Source organism: Stegostoma tigrinum, chromosome 1 (genome assembly GCF_030684315.1).
Source record: "Stegostoma tigrinum isolate sSteTig4 chromosome 1, sSteTig4.hap1, whole genome shotgun sequence".
Classification (NCBI taxonomy): domain Eukaryota; kingdom Metazoa; phylum Chordata; class Chondrichthyes; order Orectolobiformes; family Stegostomatidae; genus Stegostoma; species Stegostoma tigrinum.
The window spans coordinates 77,945,781-77,960,884 of record NC_081354.1 but is presented as its reverse complement, the minus strand read 5'-3'; the positions used below and the strand labels follow the sequence as shown (position 1 = coordinate 77,960,884).

General features: G+C 45.5%; 1 protein-coding gene across 1 annotated transcript; it reads right to left on the bottom strand.

The window, feature by feature from the left end:
* Positions 1–282: 282 nt before the first annotated feature.
* Positions 283–14,969, bottom strand: ostc (oligosaccharyltransferase complex subunit). Its single transcript, XM_048545892.2, has 4 exons — positions 14,780–14,969; positions 3,182–3,275; positions 2,386–2,583; positions 283–433 (listed from the first exon to the last, which is right to left on the bottom strand). The coding sequence occupies exons 1-4, from the start codon at positions 14,916–14,918 to the stop codon at positions 415–417; spliced, it is 450 nt and encodes a 149-aa protein (XP_048401849.1). The 5' UTR covers positions 14,919–14,969; the 3' UTR covers positions 283–414.
* Between the last annotated feature and the right edge of the window lie 135 nt (positions 14,970–15,104).

Below are 15,104 nucleotides of genomic sequence, written 5' to 3'. Positions count from 1 at the left end.
AGACATCCTCACTAAAATATATCTGCCCATATCACATTGCACGCTGTCACACCTTGTTATCCATATATTGGCTGCCATATTTTCTACATTACAACAGTAGTTAAACTTCAAAAGTAATTAATTGACTGTAATGTGTTTTGAAACACCAAGATTGAGTGACTTTGTATGAATGGCAACAGTAATGTTGGCAGCCATATAATCCGGCCTTTAGCCTAATTATCCAAATATTTAACTCTAATAACTCAGCAGTATCATTATCTTGAAACTGAAAAGATATTTACACAAGTTTTGTAAAAAATTTATTTTTGATCTTTACAAATTCTCTTTCGCTTTCGAATTACATCATACCACATGTTACAGTTTTATGTTGATCATCATCATTCAAATTCTGGATTTGGCACTTCCAAGTTGACGTTAACCCATCAAGTAACCCCTGGGGGAAAAAAATCAGATCTTTACAAAAACATTATGATAACGTAGCAATATCATTTATTCCCTTTTCAGGCAAATGAGCTCAAGTTTCTGTAGACCAAAACTCAGACTGCATATATTTACTGTGAAACAAATTGAGATTCAAATATAAGCAAAATACTGCAGATGCTGAAAATCTGAAGCAAATACAGAATACTGGAGAAACTCTGCAGATCTGGCAGCATCTGTGGAGACAGAAACAGGACTAAACCTTTTGAGTCTAACATGATACTTCTTCCAAACAGCTTCAGAGTCGGATTCAAATATCAACACCAACTCTCTCCACAGATTCTGCCAGATCTGATGAGTTTCTCCAGCACTTTGTGTGAGCTTAGGATTTGATTAAATTTCCGGTACGTTAATCAGAGTGGGTGGGTATACATAGAAGTAGTGACTACAAAAGCAGAAAGACAATGCTAAAACTTTGTAAAGTTCTGGTTATGCCATGACTAGCATAGTGTATCCAGTTCCAGTAAACACTCTTTAGGAAACAAATGAAGGTCCTTGAATACCGACCGAAGAGTTTTACCGGAATGCTTGCAAAGAGAGGGGTGAGCAAGTGAGAGATCTCAAAATACACAAAGATGGACAAAGAAAAGATCACAATTTCCTCCTCGCCACAGCACCAGCCATCCTACTTTGGTATACACCAAGATGGAAGCAGAGTAGTACTCCTCAACCAAAGCTCCCTCACTCCACCTGTTTCTTTCTCCCCACTCTATTCATGTTTTCTTTCTTCTTAAAAAAGTGAAACCCAGCACAGTCCGGAGGGGAGGGCCAGCAAGGACTGGGTCGGAAGGACTTATTTCTGAAATTTTGCTTTTACTTTTCTTATTTACTCCTGTGATTTTGCATTTTTGTACCTAAAATGGCACGAAGGTTTGTAATGCCGTAATGTTTGCATTATTTCTTTATTTTTCAATTTTTTTCCTAAGAATTTGAACTTATCTGTAACTAGGTACATTTGTTCCTAAGATGGTGCCATAAGTGGTGACTTGTAAACTTTTCATTGTACTCATCTGAGTATGTGACAATAAACCTAATTCAATATGTAAATTAAATAGGGAAATGAAACTCTTTCACAAAGCAGCTGGAATACTGAGCTTTTAACTTTGTGGCATGCAGAGTTTTATTGTATCACACAGTCCTTTCAAGATTGGTTCACGTATGTGCAGCTTAAAGGAACATTGTTTGAAAATGGCTTGCTTATTCATAGAACATAGAACATTACAGCACAGTACAGGCCCTTCGGCCCTCGATGTTGTGCCGACCTGTCATACCGATCTGAAACCTGTGCATGTTTGTGCTCTTTTGCGCTTGAAACAATGCAAGAACAGTAGGCCATTGTAGCTATTAAAGGTTACTGAAGTAAAATTTTCAAATCAATTCTCACATTTCTTGTGCTAAATGGCAGCTACTACAAGGCAATGGAGAAAAAGGCTCACCTCCCACTACAGTACCTTGAAAATGATTTTAAGTAGAAAAGAATATCTTGTCTCTTTTGAGGTCTTGAAATGCCAAGTCCAAGCAAGGAGCAGTGTGAAAATTAGCAAAGTCTCTCCAGACTAAATGTTGGTTGGGTCCTACAAATCACCCCAAGTGGAAATCTAGAAATTGTCTAGTCAGTGTGAGGGCAATAAAAGAACTTAACTGATGTTTGCCATATGAATTCCAAATACCCAATTTCACAGACTGTATTATTAACTATTATTATAGTAGGATCAAGACATACTTCCAAAAAAGATGTTACGGGTAACCAAACAGGTCAAACCTCTTATTTGGCCGAGTTTCCTTGCAGACAGTTAAATTTTGAATTTAAGAAGTACTAAAAAAAATGCTAAGACAAATGGAGGGTTCACAGCAGCATGCATCATTCAAAATAAAGATTATATTAGACCAGCATTTGATACTTACGGCAATTTCATTCTCATGAAGACTCTAGCCATGAAGAAGCTCAACAGAACACTGACGAAACCAATGAACAAAAGTAGAAACCGATTCAGCTTTGGAATGTTGGGAGCATTTGAGCGATCCAAGATTATGAACCCTAGCCCTCCCATTGTAAACAGAAAACTTGAAGCAAGACCTTCCATAATGTACTGTCCATTCACTCTGAAAAGATGAAACGAAAAACATTATCAGCTCTAATACGCAATGTCTCCAAAACAAGAAAAGTATAGGAACAAATGATCACAAGCACTGGAGCTACTCTCAAACAGTCTCAGACCAGAGATAGATTTGTCTGTTGGCACATATGGTCACAATTTTGATGATCTTTGATTACAAATCACAAAAAACAAGGCTAATTCATCCTAATGATGATGAAATTGTTTCATACTCCATAACATTCATAACAGGCTCATAATGCAACAATAAAAACTAGGAAATGTCAGGGGAAAAAAAACAGCAAAACATCATTTTTGGAGTGTACAAGTAGGCAGGCATTTTGATTTTCCTCACTGACCCACTGCATTTATTAATGCCCTCACATTCCAACCAAAAAAGGGCCTGAGGTCAACTCTTGACCACTGCAAGTCTTGGTACTGTTGGTTGAGGAAAAAATACAATAATTCTGCAAAATGGGATATGAGCATAGTTCAGAGAACAGATTAATTTTGATGCCATCTGAATAATCTACCGACACACAACTAGGCCAGTACTGCATAAATGAAAGCAAAACAAAAAGGCTACAGTATCATCCCAGACATACCTGTATGCTAAGAAGGCCACAGGCCTCTGATGGCCATGTTCATCTGTCATCGATCCCACACTTGGAGGTTCCACAATGACATCATAAATGATACCTAATGAAGCAAATATTTTTAGATATACAGGAACAAAATGTAAATTTGCTTTCATATTTAAAAATGAAATTCTCTCCCAATGGAGAAGCTTGTCAACATTTGACCCTAAAACTAGGAGCATTCATGAAGATTGCGGCAGATCTTTATCCTCAACTTCACTCTCCTGCCTTTTCCTGATATTTTAACCAGTAAGGGAATTGAGGGAATCTCAACCTCAACTACCCTGTGGTAAAGAATCCCATTGATTCATTATCCTGTAAGAAGAAATTCCTCATCTCTCTCCAAAATGGGTGACTCCTTATTCTGAGATAATGCCGTCTGGTCCTAGATTCTCTCACAAAGGGGAGACAATCTTGACAAGTTTCTTGAGCGTGGTTAGAGCTGCATTTGTTCAGATAAAACAACTGCAGCAAAACATCCTTACTTCTATCTTTCATTCCCATTGCAATAAATGACAATATTTCATTTATTTTCCTATTTACTTGTCATATCTGCATACTGACGTTATTGATTCATGCACTAGAACACTCAGATCGCTCAGTACCTTTTTGCAATCTCTCCATTCATGTGGTGTTTTTCCCTTTTTTTGTTTTACCAAAATGGACAAGTTTATTGGGAAGGTGAGTCCAGGATGGTGACAGGATATAGGAGGTCATTGAGTAAGTGATGAGCATCCTGAGGTAGGAAGATGAACGGCCAGCAGTTATGGCCCAAATTGGAACAAAAAAGGGTTGTGACCGAGCAGTCAGGGTTGAGTGTGCTGGGTAGAAAATTAGCAAGCAGTTTCTAACAAGTGTCATCTCTGGATTACTTGCAATGCCACACGCAAGTGAATACAAGGAGGATAAGATAACCAGAGAATGCATTGCTGGCTTATTCATGCAAAAGGGAAGGCATTAGATTCTTGGGTCATTGGGATTAGTTCTGGAGGACATGGGAGCTATGAAGTATTGTTGATTTACACCTGGATAGAGCTGAAACCAAACTCATTGCTGGATATTTTGCTAGTTTAAGCTAGTTTAGCAGGGTGATGGAGACACACAAGTACATGCAGTAGAGACAAGATCAAAAATGAAAATCAGATGCAGAAAATTAGGGGGTGAGACTGGAGGAAACAGAAAACAAAGGCTAGGGGATTAAAAAGAGAATTTAGCAGTACTCGAGGGTAGATATATCAATGGAAAGAAGTCTCGCAAATAAGACTGCCAAGTTGACAACATAAGTGAGGCAGCATATTACAACCATTTCAGAAACAGAGCCTGATGGGGGAATGGAATGGCACTTCAGTGTCCCTGCATATAGAGCTTTCAGACCGGAGAGAAAGGTGGTGACAAAAGAAAGGAAGAGAGTCATTTTGGTCAAAGAAACAACTACAGCTGTGCAGAATAGTGATATGGTAGAAGAATAAACAAATGAAATCATGTGAATTGAGCTAAGGAACAAAATAGGAGTCACACTGCTTACAGGATAATTTAGACCCCCAAAGAGTCACAGGGAGACAGAAGAGCAAATACATGGCAAATACCCAAGAAATGAAAAAAAAACAGGAAAGTAAAACCAGAGGATTTTAAATTATCCTCATATTAACTTGGATAGTTTCAATATGATAGGAATTCAGTAGAATAGAATTACTAAGGGGCATTCAGGAGAAATTTTTGGCCAGTATTTAGCAAGTCCAAGAAGAGAGGACAAAATTCTGGATTTAGTTTTAGGAAATGAAGCTGGGTAGGCAGAAGTGTGGCAGTGATTACAATTCAGCTAGTTTTAACATATTCTATTCTATTCTATTAATTGAGAGCTCTAAATTGGAGCAAGGCCAATTTTACCGTGCCAAAGATTCAACAAAGTGAACTGGAAAGAGTTACTTGAAGATAAATCAATACCTGAGCAATGGGCAACATTCAAAGTGGGGATCAAGGGGTTCAAAGTAAATGTGCTCCCACAATGAAAATGGGTGGGTCAGCCATGTGCAGAGGCTATCAAGATGCATACAGGGTAAAGTGGCAGAAAAGCAAAGATTAGTTCTTTGTTGAACCTAGTGGAGTTCTGCAGGCGACCAAAATTACTCACATTGTTAACGTACAATCAGGACAAAGGAACTGAGGGTATTGTTGCTAAGTCTGCAGGTGACACAAGATAGGTAGAGGGGCAAGTAGTGTTCATGAGGTTACAGAAGGACTTGGACAGGCTAGGAGTGTGAGCAAAGAAGTGGCAGACGGAATACAATGCGAGAAAGTATCAGGTTATCTACTTTGATAGTAAGAATAGAGGCACAGGCTAGGAAAGATTTTGGAAATCCAAAGCAAAAAGCGACTTAGCAGCCCCAAATCAGGATTCTCTAAAGATTAACATTCAGGTTCAGTTAGCAGTTAAGACAACAAATGCAATGTTAGCAATCATTTTGAGAGGGCGAGAATACTGCTGAGGTCTGTAAGGGTCTAGATAGGACACATTTGGAATATTGAGAGCAAATTTGAGCCTGTATCTAAGGAAGGATGTGCTGACGTTGGAGGTAGGTTCACTGGAGGTTTACAAAAATGATCTCTGGGATGAAGGGCTTGTCATGTGAGGGGAGACTGGTGAGTCTGGATCTGTACTCAATGGACTTTGGAAGCATGAATTTGTGGGGGAAGGATGGATCTCAATGAAACTTCGAGTGGACATGGAAATGATGTTTCCATTAGTGGGAAAGACTAGGACCCAATGGCACAGCATCAGAATAAAGGGACGACCCTTTAGAACCAAGATCAGGAGGAATTTCTTCGGCCAGATGGTGGTGAATCTTTGGAATTCATGGCCGCGAAAGGCTGTGCAGGCTAAGTCATTGAGTGTATTTCAGACAGAGATAGGTAGGTTCTTGGTTGGTTAGGGTATCAAAAGTTATAGAGAACAGGCAGAAGAACAGGTTGAGAAACATATCAGACACAATCAAATGATGAAGCAGAAGTAATGGGTTGAACGGCCTAATTCTGCTCCTGTCTTATGCTCTTGTGTATTGACGTATTGCCACAGATTAGTGACATTGCTCACCGGCCATGAGACCAATTTTTGAGTAACATGCAAATTTCTTCATCATGCAACTACATTTACTTCCAGATCATTATTGTAGACCCCAGAACTCTTGGAACGCAAGACAGAGCCTTGCAGAAGCTCACTAGAAACAGCTTCCAGTCACAAAGAGACCCATTGGCAATTACCTCCTGCCAGTTTGCCAATTTTGTATCCAACTTGCCACATCCCCCTGAATCCCATAGACTTCTTTTTTGTTAACCATCTGCAATGTGGAGCCTCCTTATTACTTCCTCAAAAAATTCAAACAAGATAGTCAGACTGCTCTTTCCTCCCTGGCTCAGCCCTGGGAACTTATCTACTTTCAATGATGCTAATGCCACTAATGCTTCCTCTATCCTTACTTCATTCACACAGGAAGCAGGAATCGTAAACCTGCTGGGTCCACTGCTTTTTGTCATTTATATGAATGATTTGGATGGGGACATCGGAGATATGGTTAGTAAGTTTGCAGATAACACTAAAATTGGAGGTGTAGTGGACAGTAAAGGTAGTACAACAGGGTCTTGACCAGATGGGTCAAAGTAACAAGTGGAGTTTAATTTAGATAAATGTGAGGTCCTGCATTTTGGAAAGGAAAATCAGGGCGGGACCTGTACACTTAATGGTATGTCCTAAGGAGTGTTGCTGAAACAAAAGACTTTGGAGTGCAAATTCATTGCTCCTCGAAAGTGGAGTCACAGGAACAGGATAGTGAGGTTAGCCTCTGGTACGCTTGCCTTTATTGGTCAGTGCACTGAGTGTAGGAGTTGGAAGACCATATTGCAACTGTCCAGGGCATTAGTTAGTCCACTTTTGGAAGACTGCATTCAAATCTGGTCTCTCTGCTATAGGAATGCTGTTGTGAAACTTGAAAGGATTCAGAAAAGATTTACAAGGATGTTGCCAGGGTTGAAGGGTTTGAGCTACAGGGAGGGGCTAAAGTGGCAAGGGCTACTTTCCCTGGAGTGTCAGAGGCTGAGGGGTGACCTTACTAAAGTTTATAAAATCATGAGGGGCATGGATAGGGTGAATAGACAAGGTCTTTTCCACAGGGTGGGCAATCCAATACTTGAGGATATGGTTTAAGGTGAGATGGGAAATATTTAAAAGGGACCTAAGGGGCAACTTTTTCAGGCAGAGGGTGGTGCATGTATGGAATGAGCTGACAGAGCAAGCAGTGGAAGTTAGTACAATTACAACATTTAAAAGGCATGTGAATAGGTGTGAGTTGGAAGGTTTTACAGCAACCTGGACCAAATGCTGGCAAATGGAGCTAAGTTAATTTAGGATATTTGTTTGGAATGGACTGAAAGGTATGTTTCTGTGCTGTATTGCTCTATGACTACCTGAAGGGCTGAAGCTCCTTCAGCACAATCGCATGGATCCCCTTTACCAGCCTCACTTGTAGTCACACCCTTCTGCCACTGACCAAATTTGAGGTAGTTAATTTAAGGAATGCAACTGCCTCCTGAAACAGAGTCCAGGTAACTCTTCCCCCCTCCTTGACGTCTCAGCTGTCGAGGCTCAGACTCTAGTTCATTAACTCTGAGCTAGAGCTCCTGAAGCAACCAATATCTGTTATAGATATGATCACTATGAACCACAACGGCTCCACCAGCTGTTACAACACATCACCTGACTCCGACACTTCCGCCACCCTACCACCCATATTTTTCCATCCCCACCCTTGTCTGCCTTCCAAAGAGACCACTCTCTCCGTGACTCTCTTGTCCGCTCCACACTCCCCTCCAACCCCACCACACCCAGCACCTTCCCCTGCAACCGCAGGAAGTGCTACACCTTCCCCCACACCTCCTCCCTCACCCCCATCCCAGGCCCCAAGATGACCTTCCATATCAAGCAGATGTTCACCTGCACATCTGCCAATGTGGTATATTGTATCCATTGTACCCGGCGTGGCTTCCTCTACATCGGGGAAACCAAGCGGAGGCTTGGGGACCGCTTTGCAGAACACCTCCGCTCGGTTCGCAACAAACAACTGCACCTCCCAGTTGCGAACCATTTCAACTACCCCTCCCATTCCTCAGACAACATGTCCATCATGGGCCTCCTGTAGTACTACAATGATGCCACCCAAAGGTTGCAAGAACAGCAACTCATATTCCGCCTGGGAACCCTGCAGCCCAATGGTATCAATATGGACTTCACAAGCTTCAAAACCTCCCCTTCGCCCACTGCATCCCAAAACCAGCCCAGTTCTACCCCTCCCCCCCCACTGCATCACAAAACCAGCCCAGCCTGTCTCTGCTTCCCTAACCTGTTCTTCCTCTCACCCATCCCTTCCTCCCACCTCAAACCGCACCTCCACTTCCTACCTACCACCTCATCCCGCCACCTTGACCTGTCCATCTTCGCTGGACTGACCTCTCCCCTCCCTACCTCTTCACCTATACTCTCCTCTCCACCTATCTTCTTTTCTCTCCATCTTCGGTCCGCCTCCCCCTCTCTCCCTATTTATTCCAGTTCCCTCTCCCCATCCCCCTCTGTGATGAAGGGTCTAGGCCCGAAACGTCAGCTTTTGTGCTCCTGAAATGCTGCTTGGCCTGCTGTGTTCATCCAGCTCCACACTTTGTTATAGGACATAGAACATTACAGCACAGTACAGGCCCTTCAGCCCTCGATCTTGTGCCGACCTGCCATACCAATCTGAAGCCCATCTAACCTACACTATTCCATGTACGTCCATATGATTGTCCAATGATGACTTAAATGTACTTAAAGTTGGCGAATCTACTACCATTGCAGGCAAAGCATTCCATACCCTTACTACTCTCCGAGTAAAGAAACTACCTCTGACATCTGTCCTATATCTTTCACCCCTCAATTTAAAGCTATGCCCCATCGTGCTCGCCGTCACCATCCTAGGAAAAAGGCTCTCCCTATCCACCCTATCTAACCCTCTGATTATGTTATATGTTTCAATTAAGTCACCTCTCAACCTTCTTCTCTCTAACAAAAACAGCCTCAAGTCCCTCAGCCTTTCCTCATAAGACCTTCCCTCCATACCAGGCAACATCCTAGTAAATCTCCTCTGCACCCTTTTCAAAGCTTCCATATCCTTCTTATGAAGCGTGAGCCGAACTGTACACAATACTCCAAGTGCGGCCGAACCAGTGTTTTGTACAGCTACAGCATAACCTCGTGGTTCCGGAACTCGATCCCTCTATTAATAAAAGCTAAAACACTGTATGCCTTCTTAACAGCCCTGTCAACCTGGGTAGCAACTTTCAGGGTTGTGTAGATCTCTCTGCTCATCTACACTACCAAGAATCTTACCATTAGCCCAGTACTTTGCATTCCGGTTACTCCTACCAAAGTGCATCACCTCACACTTGTCCACATTAAACTCCATTTGCCACCTGTCAGCCCAGCTCTGCAGCTTATCTAGGTGTCTCTGTAACCTACAACATCCTTCATCACTATCCACAACACCACCGACCTTAGTGTCATCTGCAAATTTACTAACCCATCGTTCTACGCCCTCATCCAGGTCGTTTATACAATAAGACGAATTTGGATTCTCCCGCACCTGCAGTTCCCATTATCACTGATACAATTTTAACCCCACTGTGAAGCCTCCTCCAGGGATGCCTAACCTGAAGAAGTTACCCTCGTCCCTCCGGACCTCTGGGAATCTGTCTCCCGCTGCAAGTCTCTTCTAATCTCTTCAGCCTTGAAACTGCTCAACCATGTCCTGAAGCAAACCAGGTACCACAGTCACATCACCTTCCTCAGCACCTGCCTACGGAACCAGATCATCCCCAATGGACTACAGTCTACATTCAAGCCTTCCCAATTTGGCCCCAACCGTGACCACCTCGACACCCACAGCATTCAGACCCTTCAGAAGCATTTCTCCCTGCGAGTCCTGAAACACACACTCGCAGCCATGCGCCGGCATCTCCAGGCACTGCAATCCAGCCTACCCCAGCTCAGAGCCTCCCTCTCCCAGACCTGCAAAGGACCTCTGCTGTTTTTTAATCCTCTGCAGGATCCACAGACTGAACGCCCAGTTCTACTCAGCTTTACCGGACACCAAAAATCATAAGTACAACAAACTCACTGGCTCCTGCCACCTTAAAGAGGATTCCTGCACCTCCCAAATCCCTAGCCTGTCCCTCGCCCACCACGCACCCGCTGCCATTGACCACGAGGACACGGCCGGTGACCCCACTAATGTCGTCACATCCGCCACCACCGGGCACACCACTTCCGGGACCGCAACCCCGCCCACTCCATTCCGCCGACAGAACCCGGCCCACAGCCGATGCCGATGGAACCCTGCCAACAGCCATCGCTCCACCCACAACCTCCACAGCCAGCAACCCCAGAGTAGACAGCCACACTGAGCCCTGCCGCATCTTCACCATCCCCGCAGACCTCCCACTGACTGAGGACGAACGGTCAGTCCTAAGCAAGGGGCTCACCTTTGTCCCCCTCCACCCACACATCAACGAATACCATTCACGTTTAGAAATCGAGCAGTTTTTCCGCCACCTTCGCGTCCACGCTTACTTCTTTAACCGGGAGCCTAACCCTCCCTCCACTGACCCTTTCACCCACCTCCAACACAAGTCCTCTTACTGGACACCACCCCCAGGCCTCCTACCCTCCCTTGACCTCTTCATCTCCAACTGCCGTCGAGACATTAACCGCCTCAACCTCTCCACCGCTCTCACCCACTCCAACTTCTCCCCCGCAGAACAGGCAGCCCGCCGCTCCAAACCCAACCTCACCAAACCTGCAGACAAGGGTGGCGCAGTGGTAGTATGGCGCACTGACCTCTACATCGCTGAGGCCAAACGCCAACTCTCCGACACCACCTCCAACTGCCCCCTTGATCATGACCCCACCCCCAAGCACCAAACCATCATCTCCAACACCATCCATGACCTCATCACCTCAGGGGACCTCCCACCCACAGCCTCCAACCTCATTGTTCCCCAACCCCGCACGGCCTGTTTCTATCTCCTTCCCAAAATCCACAAACCTGCCTGCCCTGGTCAACCCATTGTCTCAGCTTGTTCTGCCCCACCGAACTCATCTCCACATATCTGGACTCCATTTTCTCCCATTTGGTCCAGGAACTCCCCACTTACGTCTGTGACACCACCCACGCTCTCCACCACATCCAGGACTTCCAATTCCCTGGTCCCCAACACCTCATTTTCACCATGGACGTCCAGTCCCTATACACCTGTATTCCTCATGCAGATAGCCTCAAGGCCCTCCACTTCTTCCTGCCCCGCAGGCTCGACCAATCCCCTTCCACCGACACCCTCATCCGCCTAGCCGAACTCGTCCTCACCCTCAACAACTTCTCTTTCGATTCCTCCCACTTCCTACAGACCAAGGGGGTGGCCACGGGTACTCACATGGGCCCAAGCTATGCCTGACTCTTTGTAGGTTACGTGGAACAGTCCCTCTTCCACACCTACACAGGCCCCAAACCCCACCTCTTCCTCCGTTACATTGATGACTATATCGGCGCCACCTCTTGCTCCCCAGAGGAGCTCGAACAGTTCATCCACTTCACCAACACCTTCCACCCCAGCCTCAAGTTCACCTGGGCCATTTCCAACATATCCCTCACCTTCCTGGACCTCTCAGTCTCCATCTCAGGTAACCAGCTAGAAACTGATGTCCATTTCAAGTCCACTGATTCCCACAGCTACCTAGAATACACCTCCTCCCACCCACCCTCTTGCAAAAATTCCATCCTCTAATCCCAATTCCTCCGCCTCCACCGCATCTGCTCCCAGGATGAGGCATTCCACTCCCGCACATCCCAGATGTCCACATTCTTCAAGGACCGCAACTTGCCCCCCCGCAGTGGTCGAGAACGCCCGTGACCGTGTCTCCCGCATTTCCCGCAACACATGCCTCACAACCCGCCCCTGCCACAATCACCCCCAGAGGATCCCCCTCGTTCTCACATACCACCCCACCAACCTCCAGATACATTATCATCCTCCAACACTTCCACCATCTACAATCCGACCCCACCAACCAAGACATTTTTCCATCCCCACCCTTGTCTGCCTTCCGAAGAGACCACTCTCTCCGTGACACCCTTGTCCGCTCCACACTCCCCTCCAACCCCACCACACCCAGCACCTTCCCCTGCAACCGCACACCTCCTCCCTCACCCCTATCCCAGGCCCCAAGATGACCTTCCATATCAAGCAGATGTTCACCTGCACATCTGCCAATATGGTATATTGTATCCATTGTACCTAGTGTGGTTTCCTCTACATTGGGGAAACCAAGCAGAGGCATGGAGACCGCTTTGCAGAACACCTCCGCTCGGTTTGCAACAAACAACTGCACCTCCCAGTCGCAAACCATTTCAACTACCCCTCCCATTCCTCAGACGACACGTCCATCATGGGCCTCCTACAGTGCTACAATGATGCCACCCAAAGGTTGCAAGAACAGCAACTCATTCTGCTTGGGAACCCTGCAGCCCAATGGTATCAATGTGGACTTCACAAGCTTCAAAATCTCCCCTATCCCCACTGCATCCCAAAAACATCCCAGTTCTTCCCCTCCCCCCCCCCCCCCCACCACTGCATGACAAAACCAGCCCAGTTCTTCCCCTCCCCCCACTGCATCCCAAAACCAGCCCAGCCTGAGTCTGCTTCCCTAACCTGTTCTTCCTCTCACCCATCCCTTCCTCCCACCTCAAACCGCACCTCCACTTCCTACCTACCACCTCATCCCACCTTGACCTGTCCATCTTCCCTGGACTGACCTATCCCCTCCCTACCTCCTCACCTATACTCTCCTCTCCGCCTATCTTCTTTTCTCTCCATCTTCGGTCCGCCTCCCCCTCTCTCCCTATTTATTCTAGTTCCCTCTCCCCATCCCCCCCTCTGATGAAGGGTCTAGGCACGAAACGTCAGCTTTTGTGCTCCTGAGATGCTGCTTGGCCTGCTGTGTTCATCCAGCTCCACACTTTGTTAACCTGGCTTGGCACCTCCATTTTACTACTTAGTTCTTAATTTAATTTTTAAAAAATTTCAGACTCATCCTTAAGTTTGTAACCTATAAATATTTCCCCTATCTACCTTCAATCTGAAAGTAACTTATTAGTAGCTAACACCAATGAATTTATGGTTTGCCTGTCATGTCACTCGTGCTGGCCCCTGATTCTGGGCTTCAATTTATCCAGTGCTGTTCCCATACTGTCTCCAAATTCTTAATACTCACCATGCGAAATTGCACCTGACCGCAAGTCTAGTGCAAATGGCATACACTTCTTGACAAGTGAGGAGTGATGCATCTGGAGGTCAAACAAGGCAACTGAATTTCCAATTAATGGGAAAATACAGAGGGATGCAATGGAAGTTAAGGACGGAGTGAATGTCTACAAATCAGATAAATATGTTGGTTAAGACCATCACTTGCAAGCCACTCACTATCCTTACTTAGAAATATGACATTTATTTCACTTTCATTGGTACACAGGATCCCTCCCTAACAGCATCGTGGGTCTACAGGCTGCAGCAGTTCAATACAGCAGCTCACCACCACCTTCTCAAGGGCAACTAGGGACAGGTAATAAATGCTGGCCCAGCCCATATCCCCCAAATGATCAAAAAAAGAGTTTTCCTATATGGCCAAAATAAGAATAGAATGGCAATGCTGAAGCTGTATAAATTATGTGTTATTTAGGCAGCAGTGTGCACTAGTCTGGTCATTGCAAAAAGGGCATATTTGTGAAGATGTCACCAGGACCTCAGAATGGCAGATGTGGGGGAAAGTGTTGAAGAGACAGAGGCTGTTCTCCTTGGTACAGGAGGGGCTCTGGAGAGATTTGATTCAGATGATCATATCTGAAGGGGGCCCACACAGAAAGGAGTGCAAGGGTCTGTTTACTTTAGCAAAGTGGTCAGTATCTAGGAGACACAGATTACAAGTGATTCATAGAACAATTATGGGGGTGACGATGATTTTCTTTCTGGTTGGTCCTGGAAATGGTAAACCTCAATTCATTGAAAAGGTGTCTCAGTATACAGCTCAAATGCCTCAACCAGCTGTGGGCAAAATAAGGGAAAGTGTGATTATGGTTAGGTGGCATTTATTCCAGCGGGAATAATGATAGGTCAAGTAGCCCTTTCCTGCGCCATAGACGCTTTATAGTTTAAGATTTCCCATATTATACTCCAATTTGTTGCTATCCCTTTGCACATTCCACACGTCCGCTACTCAACTTACTTTTCTAACTACTTTTGCTCATCAGCAAATTTACCAAACTGAGGAAACTTGGTCAACAGAAGACTCAGTGTTTGACTCTGTAAACTCAGAATTAAGACAAGAATGGGCTCAAAGTGAGACGCCCTCCTTCACGAGCAAATCTACACTGTATCCCAGCGTCACCTCAGGCCGGTTGCTCCGGGAGACGGGGCGGAGATCACTCGCTCACTCACCGCCGGTGATGAGGAAATAGGAGATGATGACCAGAGCGTAGACGGTCATGGCGGACGGCATGTGGAGCCACCCGGGCTTCTTCAGCTTCACGTTGGGACATTCCAGCACCACGAAAGGCAGCGCGAACATAGCCTCCATTCTCCAGGCACTGACCTCCCCGGCGCAACGTGTCCCGGAAACGTCGATTCACTTCCGGTGTACTTCTTTCTCTCTCCCCCCGCCCCCCCGACCGGGGTCACGTGATCCACGCGCTGAGGCGTCAATGATGATGTCATAGGGGTGTTTCCCACTGCAGGTGTTACATGGGGATCTCCTCCAGGCTGT